The sequence below is a fragment of the Homarus americanus genome, unplaced genomic scaffold, assembly GCF_018991925.1.
Source record: "Homarus americanus isolate GMGI-L3 unplaced genomic scaffold, GMGI_Hamer_2.0 scaffold5946, whole genome shotgun sequence".
NCBI lineage: Eukaryota > Metazoa > Arthropoda > Malacostraca > Decapoda > Nephropidae > Homarus > Homarus americanus.
The window spans coordinates 50,001-59,221 of NW_024728883.1; the positions used below are offsets into that span (position 1 = coordinate 50,001).

General features: G+C 42.3%; 1 protein-coding gene across 1 annotated transcript in view; it reads right to left on the reverse strand.

Annotated features, from left to right (window-relative positions):
* Positions 1–5,481, reverse strand: part of LOC121866246 (aquaporin AQPAe.a-like) — a 22,059-nt gene extending 16,578 nt beyond the window's left edge. Inside the window, exons 1-2 of the mRNA XM_042365857.1 lie at positions 5,328–5,481; positions 4,457–4,699 (exon numbers count right to left, since the gene is read on the reverse strand). Of these exons, the coding sequence (XP_042221791.1) occupies positions 4,457–4,669 (213 nt within the window). The 5' untranslated portion in view covers positions 4,670–4,699; positions 5,328–5,481. The remainder of the gene's footprint in view (positions 1–4,456; positions 4,700–5,327) is intronic.
* Between the last annotated feature and the right edge of the window lie 3,740 nt (positions 5,482–9,221).

Consider the following 9,221-nt stretch of genomic DNA (forward strand, 5'->3'; position numbering starts at 1 on the left):
CCTTCACCCTTGCCCCTCCACTTATGGTGTATTTCAAGACATGGTAAGTGCGTCCTTATACACAAACTTGTCTCTTTAAGTATTCTTTGTGTGTGTGTGTGTGTGTGTGTGTGTGTGTGTGTGTGTGTGTGTGTGTGTGTGTGTGTGTGTGTGTGTGTGTGTGTTGAGTAAAACCCCTGCGGGAGGAATGCCGCCAGGCACAAACGGACGCTTACACTGGCGCTCTTTTGTTACGTTACATAATTACAGGCCCAAGGAAACTGTCTGAGAATGGTATTGGACTTAAGGTAGATCTCAAATTATCTTACTACGAGTGTTTGTGAGTTACTACGGGTGTTTGTGAGTTATTACGGGTGTTTGTGAGTTACTACGGGTGTTTGTGAGTTATTACGGGTGTTTGTGAGTTACTACGGGTGTTTGTGAGTTATTACGGGTGTTTGTGAGTTACTACGGGTGGTTTGTAATAATAATAATTAACGGTTTATTGAAAGAGCTTGGCAGCCAGAAGGCTGAAAATATACAGTTACATATTTGGGGAATGGGTTACGAATTATAAATAATATACAAGTAACATAAGTGTTACAAATAAGATATATAATAGCGAGATGGGGAGAAGCTCAAACTACAGCGGATTTCAACATAGTGACAGTGCAGGAAGTAGTATTTACTGGAAATACACTGCTTTATTACAAGTTATTGATAATTTTTACAATGGTTGGGACTGGGCTGTTTCTAAGGGTGTTTGTGAGTTAAAGTTATCCCAATTTAACCTAACATATCGTATCTTAAGTTAACCCTAGCATAGCCAAACGTAACGTACCTTAACCAAACATAAGCTTGCCTAATGCAGTGTAACCTAACCTATCCCCAAAAAAAAAAAGAAAAATAACCCAACGCATTTGTAACTCTAACCTAACCCTAAGGTGTCGTATCCTGGGTCGGGGTGGAGGGAAGGTGGCATTTCAAAGCGTTTTATTCTGAGGTGGGAAGACTTGCAGAAAACGATTGGGGAAAATTTTAAAGGAAAATGATAACAGTCGACATAAAAGAAAAAATAATAATAATAAAACGAAGAGAAATACAGAGAGAAAATAGTTCCTTAAAGAAAACGCTGGCAGGACGAGAGGCACACTTAGGTAAAATGAAACAGTTACCGCAGCTGCATCTCTGTGTGTGTTTGTGTGCTCAGGTTAGCGTTAAGTGGTGGAGATAAGAGAGTGGTAACAGTTGACTTAGAGGCTGGCGGTGCAAGTGAATTGGAAAATAACTTGTAAGGAGATATTTGAAGAACGAGACTTGAGGTGGTAACGTAAGAGGTAAGATTGGGATCACCGCTCCTCTGTGTGTGTGTGTGTCCTCATCATATCACAGTATTTGGGTCATTTAAGGCGATGTGTGAACGATTATGACGAGCTTGTTCAGACGCTTACCCTCTGACCTGACCTAAATACATCGTTGGGTAGACCGTTGTTGCCTCACCCCTACTTCCTCAACCCCCTCGTAGCAACGGATTTAAGTTGGATAAGTTTAGGTTTAGGAGGGAGATAGGAAGGACCTGGTTCACAAATAGGGTGGTGGACGAGTGGAACAAGCTTAGCAACTTTGTAGTAAGTGCTGGAACGCTGGAAAGTTTCAAAAGGAGGCTGGATAGATTCATGGACGATAGAGAGTGGTATGCATTATGCCATGCACAGGCCAACCGGCCTATTGCAGACTCCTTATTTTCTTATGTTGTTATATTCCTCACCACCTGGTAATGCGTCTCGTTATACGAACAGGAATACCGAGATTACTGTAGTTAGATTCAGGTCAGGTTCAGGTCACTCTTACAGGCTTAATCCCCTCCCACAGTATTGCTCAAGTCCTACAGCTGTCACCAGGTACCTCTGTACAATGTTATCAGCAGCATCTGGCAGGAGTCTCAGGTACTAACATAAAGGGACTTAATATAGCCTAAGGAAGGAAGAACATCCCATTAAGTTAGAATTAATGTTGTCTATGAGGTGTCTGGCCAGCATGCAGGTGATAAGTATCGTGCTCCTGTGAAGAGGTCGGGGAATGGTGGTCCAGTAGGGGTCACGGAAGTGTTGTGTGTGTGTGGGACAGCTCAGGATGTCTGCTCTCTTGCCTAACACACGCAACGTTGTTGGGAGGGGATACCGATCTCCCAAGGAAAAATTGTACCTGATGAAGAGTGGAGAAGCAATCGCCTCTCTCTTCTGCGACCCTTGTCCCATACACACACGAGAGGTGAGGAAGTTATGGCGGGCATCTAACCCTTTATCAAGTCAGTTTACTAGAAGTTACGTGTTTATATCGAGTCACTGTTTACTGTCTACCTGTACTGTACCGCTCATATAAGTACTGTTATACACCTTTATTGCTTATGTACAGACTAAATCAATGTAAACTCGTATGATGCTTTTACTGAATAAATATCTATATATCTGTTCAAACTATATCTAGATATCAAAGAATTTTAAACTTGGATACGAAGGTGTGTGTGTGTGTGTGTGTGTGTGTGTGTGTGTGTGCGCGCTAAAGACGTTGCGGGATCCAGGGAAGGTCACCTGAGTATCCTAAGGTTAATCTCTCCCTTAAGTGACAGTAATAATCTCTTATCTCAAAAATGCAGCTTTCTCGAGTGATGTGAGTCCGGGTGTACTGTGGGTGTAGTGAGGGAAGGGTGGGTGGAGACATAACTGGGTGGGTAGGGTGGGTGGCAGAAACTTAAGGATAGATACAAACATAGGTTGGATGGATAGATGAGCAATAGGGGTTGGGTGTAAACGGGACTGTCCAGTATCCTCCGTTCTTATGTTAACACCTTGGACATGAAAGATTAAATATGGCGAGGACAACGGATTAGGGGGGCTTGAGATAACGGATTAGGGGGCTTGAGATAACGGATTAGGGGGGCTTGAGATAACGGATTAGGGGGGCTTGGGATAACGGATTAGGGGGGCCTGGGATATAAAAAGTTGGAGTGTCGGGGAGTGGGGCGGGGTGTTGGAGAGGGAGAGGACGCTGTAAGGAGTGGGAGGGAGAGGGAAGAAGGAGGAGAGAGGGAGAGACACATACCACTCAAATACCCAACTATATCCGCATACATCCCACCCTCTTTTCTCCCCCCTCCCTCTACACTCAATTAGCTTCAAGATCGTTTACAGTAGATCTCATTTCACCTCGAGGCCAAGGGCGTAACACTCAAAGAAGCTTATGTTCTCCTACGGCATTTCACAGATCTGGTTAGAACGAGTGGTGGCGCCTTTAAAACTGGTTCACGTAACACGACTCAGGACGTTTTGGGTTTTTTTTTCTTTCGTTTTGTCGCTAGAGTATTTTGGTTTAGGTTTGAGAATGTGAGTGAATGAGTGAGGAAGTGAGTGAGTGATTGGGTAATTTAGCGAGTGAATGAATAATTGATGAACCGAGTGTGATTGAGTAATTAAGTGAATAAATGAGTAGGTGAGTAATTGAATGAGTGATAGAGTCATTAAGAGGAAGTAATTGATGGAGTGAATGAGTAGCGCCGTTCATCATAATAATCATTTGGTGGTTGTAGTTGTAAATGGTTTTAGTGTGTGTGTGTATGTGTGAGATGTGTGTGTATGTGTGAGATGTGTGTGTATGTGTGAGATGTGTGTGTATGTGTGAGATGTGTGTGTATGTGTGAGATGTGTGTGTATGTGTGAGATGTGTGTGTATGTGTGAGATGTGTGTGTGTGTATGTGTGAGGTGTGTGTGTGTGTGTGTGTGTGTGTGTATGTGTGTGTGTGTGTGTGTGTGTATGTGTGCATGTTGGCAGTGGTGCATGTGTAAGATTACGATCGCCTGTTTTATGCTATTTATCGTATCATAACCTCCACTTAACTTAAGATGGTTAAAAATTTGCATAAAACAGACAATCATACAAGTAAAATAACACCATTATGTAAGTGTATTTCTTTCTCTCTCTATCTCATCCTTCTCTCCACTAGACCAAGAGACCCCAGTACTATCTCCACACACACACACACACACACCGAGAATATCTCCAAGTGGCACCAGGGGTAGGAATATCTCTCTCTCTCTTCCCTCACCCTTCACCCTACCTACCCCTCACTCCTCACCCTACAGCATGTGCGATTTTGTAAAATTTGGTATTTGTTATGAATAGTTTTGGTCTATGTACTGTATGTGTCATTCTGCACCTGTTCACCCCCCACCCCCTCCGCCACACACATCTGCCTCACCGTGAAGTAATTAACACCTTTACCTGTACCAGAGTAACACCTGTCTTCACCCCCCCTTCCCCACGAACAAACTAATCAAAAAAGCAACACCTGGGCCTTACCTGTATAGTGAGTTATTTATACCAAAAGTTTTCATCTGGGAACAACAACAACAACGCAAACAGCAATAGCAACTTGTCCGTCACCAAATTAAATCATGTAATTAAGACCTTAGCCCTTACCTGTGCCAGAGTAGCGAGGGTGATGCCGAAGCACAAGGAGATCTGGACGACGGAGGGAGCGTATCCTTCAGTCCACCCGTTGAGGCAGGAGCTGGTACCGACGAAGACCAACACCATAGTCCCCAAGAACTCCGCCGCCACCGCCTTCCACAGGTCCAGTTCCCGCAGCTCGGCCTTGCCCACGTAATCGCGCATGTCCTTGATCTTTCCCATCTTTTCGAGGTGGTTTGCGTCTTCCTGTACCTAAGTTAAAAGACGGAGGTGCTTAGTTTTAAATCTACCCTGTGCTGGACGGGGTTTTTTTTAGCCTCTGCCTCAGCCTGTTCCTTGGTACACATTTAGCTAAATATATACAAACTTCCTTAATTATCCTACAAAACTTATGAAAATATTGAATTTGTGGTAAAAAAATAAATAATAAACGCGAAACTATACCTTTTCCACTCTACCTTAGCCCATAAGCCACGCCCCTTGTCTCTAGCTACAGTAACTGATTGGTTCCCCTGAGCGTCTTACCTCCCCTCGGGCTGCGCGTGTACGAGTGCGTATTTATATTAACCTTTTATGATAAATATTAAAACAATTCTAACATCCTCTTAGAAATGCTAATGCCTTGAAATCATTTGCATTTTGATTGTTCAGATAATTATTTAACGTTATTTTAGATAATAACAAGTTTGCTTACCTACTGTACAGGTGCGCGAGACCTGCACTAGATACGTGTTTGTATTAGGTACAGTCGGGATCAAAAGTCTTCAACACTTAGCAATATCTGGCATCTACTTGTGAGTTATATGATTGGGATATACTAATAACACTACTTGTCATCATATATTATGCCTGAACCACAAAATAAAACTCTCCTTAATACCTAAGTCTCTGAAGTGGTCGTAGGTGAGTGTTGCTAGGTGGTGGTGGTAGGTGAGGAAGGAAGGTCTTGTCAGCAGCTCCTCTAGCACGTCCTTACACTGGAACAGTAGGGACACTAATCGTAACCTGCCAAGTCCCCGCGCTTTATATCGCCTTGCGAGCGTTGCGTCACAAGCCTAGCAGCCCGCTCGGCCCAACGCCCCGCCCGCCCGCCGCAACACCACGCCCCGAGGTCAACAAGCATCTCTTCACACACACACACACACACACATATTTCTCTTATCCGCCTCTCATAACGCACTTAATTTCACATTATTTCGCTCAAACACTCCAACATTTGAGACATTTTAATGATACGTGAACGCAAGACACTCGTAAAAAAATGACGTGTACTTTATGGGAAAATTATTATACTATCCATCCTCTTCCGCGACCTAAACCTGTTGACGTCACAGGCCGTAAGCCAATGACCATGCAACAATGTTATGACGCGGTAGTAGAAATAACCAATCACCAGAGGCGGAGATGGGTCCTTGAAACAAAGATGTCTGAACGCTCTAGTTAATGGGGTCAGGTGTATGTTGATATATAATCAGAGCATCCTCGATACCGACTTACCTCATTAATATGCAAAAAAAGGGGGACTATTTAGTACCTCTTGTTGATAAGTTCATAAATAAAAGAGGAATAAATAGACTAATAGACTACAGACCGCTGTATATTTCACCTAAAGATTAACCACCCTAAAGCCAACCTAACCTAACCACCCTAATGCCAACCTAACCTAACCACCCTAAAGCCAACCTAACCTAACCACCCTAACCTAACCAAATGCTAACCCAACCCAACTCCGCCAGGTAACGTTAAGGTGCTTACATCATCCTCTGGGGGACCTAATCTTCAGGTGATGCTAAATATATATATATATATAAAGACACTCGTTTGTTAATAGGAATAATAATAAATATAGGTGACGGTGTTGTAATACCGACCTCCAGTGTCAGCTTATTCACCTCAGCAAGTGTGAAAAACGTACACATATATACATAAATACATACTGTACATAAATATACATACATACATATAATACATAAACACACACACACACACACACACACACACACACACACACACACACACGCACACACATACACGCACACACACACACACTACCTCCTTGTTTATAAGTAGTGGGGTAGAGTCATGGAGTAACTCGACCTGTCCTCATTACTCTCTCAAACCCACTTAACACTTATACAAATTTAATAAGTATAAAAACCCGATGACATGCAAGGAACACAACCGAGCCTTATGTGCCGTGTCGTCCCCTCGGTAGGTGGGTGTGTGTGCGTAAGGGCGTAATGTACTGTGATGTATGTGTGTGCGTAATGTACTGTGATGTATGTGTGTGCGTAATGTACTGTGATGTATGTATGTGCGTAATGTACTGTGATGTATGTGTGTGCGTAATGTACTGTGATGTATGTGTGTGCGTAATGTACTGTGATGTATGTGTGTGCGTAATGTATACGCTAAATCTCTTATATTGTATTTCATGTGGAATCACAATGGAAACGTGGACAGAATAAATCTCGATAAAATCACGCAGGAAAAGGGAAACAACAGAGCACCTTAGCTTTCGTCTTTATTCAAGACATCTGAATTTACAGGGACTGAGAGAGGCTTGTATATATAGGGTGACCTTGCAAAACATCAGGTCAGGTCAATAACATGAGATCCACTCACTATTCCACGTACCACCACCGCCAACATAAGAGCTTATAAAAACGGGCGACGTAACTAGTCAGGTCAAGTTAGGTAAAAAATATGAGACCCACTAATCATTTATCATACAGCTACCTTACATGGTTTCAAAGCATTTTTAACCTTGGGCCACTGACATAAATTTATGTAACATCAGTTTTGTGCTGACCATCACTAAGGTTTATCGAATTCATTTCCTTTATCAAACTTGCTTCAACCAGAAGTTTTTCTGTGACACATGTTGATTTAAACACTTTTAAACTGTTTCCTCAATCTATGGTATGATTATTGTTCCTTATATGAAAGAAAAGTGCACTGCTTTCAGATGCTGTTCTGTACGGTTTTATTCTAAGTTGGAATGCTTTCCCAGTCTGACCTTCATAGTTGCCATTGCAATTGCTACATGTACACTCTGCACTTACACTTTACACTTACACTGCACTCATACTTCACTCTTGCACTCTACACTTATACTATACATACACTTACACCTGTGGTGTAATGGTCAGCGGATCCGGGTTCCATCCCCGGGCAGGGCAAGTTTCTTCCCGAGATAGGTGAACACTGGTTTGGAAATAAAGTAGTGGATGAGTGGAACAAGTTACCAACCATCATCATTAACTCTATGTATTAATGATGTATAAGTATTTTTGTCCTAGTCCAATAATAAAAAAAAAAGATAATCTTACATCAGTGAAAATTACAAAAAACAAAAATAGAAAAAAAATCATCAAATTTATATCGAAATCAAATGTCTATTGATATTTTGTTTTGAACTTAGATCAATCAGTTTAAATTACTATTATTAAGTCTTCAGTTACGAACCTTTGTTACTCTGATCGTTGGGTGGTGGAACTAGCGTTGTGTTTACCTGTGTGTTAATTAGGTAGAAATGTCACACCTGTAGTTATGATATAGGTCAATGTGAGTTGATCGGGTTATTGTTATTACCTTTATTATTATTGTATTTTTTTTAGTATTGTGGGTCGTGTGGTTATCGTTATCAGTGGTGTGTGTGTGTGTGTGTGTGTGTGTGTGTGTGTGTGTGTGTCTGTCCGGAGAGGTAGGTGTTAATGCTGTACATTAGTAGTGTTATCATTCTAACCCTAACCTAAGCCTTACGTAACCTAGCAATATAACCTACCTTAACAACCTAACCTAACTCCCTAGTCCTACCACCAACCTAGCCCACCCCAAACACCTAGCCCCCAAACACCTAACCCACCCCCAAACACCTAGCCCACCCCCAAACACCTAGCCACCCCCAAACACCTAACCCCACCCCCAAACACTAGCCCCACCCCCCCAAACACCTAGCCACCCCCCAAACACTAACCCACCCCCAAACACCCTAACCCACCTACCCCTCCACACACCCTCCACCCCACACACCCTCAACCACACACCCTCCCCCCACACCCTCCAGCCCACACCCCTCCCCACACCCTCCAGCCCACACCCTACTGGCTACCACACACACACATATACTTAAGGACAGAGTACCAAATACCCCCTCCTCTTTTAAGTTATCAAGGTCTCAAGAGCAATTTAGGCCATCTTTGTTTTTGTCGTGTTGGTGTTTGTGAGTCGACCATAAGCTTTTCTCAGTAAGCAAATAAATAAACCTAAGATTTTATTATTATTATTATTATTTTAATATCTTTATAGCGTATCTTAAATTGGGCTGATTAATTGTGTTCTCACGTTCTAACACTGGATTATGATGCTAACTTACGTGAATTGTAGAGGGTCCTATCCTTTGCTAGTTAAGATGGAAGAGATCTCTCAAGTTCGTAGTTAAGACAGAATTGCAGCTCTTAATTTACGGAAATCTGAGAGTCCTGTTTGGTCGCCACTGTTGTTCTTCTGTATTGTGTGTGTCGTGTGTGTGTGTGTGTGTGTGTGTGTGTGTGTGTGTGTGTGTGTGTATTTAATCCTAATGCAGACGTCATCATCCTAATGCAGACGTCATCATCCTAATGTTGACGTCATCACTTTTCAATTATATTTTGATAAATGTTTGCAGTACTCATCCGGGGATATTGCAGTTCCATTGATCGTTAACGTGTACTGTATAATGTGTACATAAGTGTAATGAGTTAATACGTATTCTGTGTACGTGTGTAGCTGT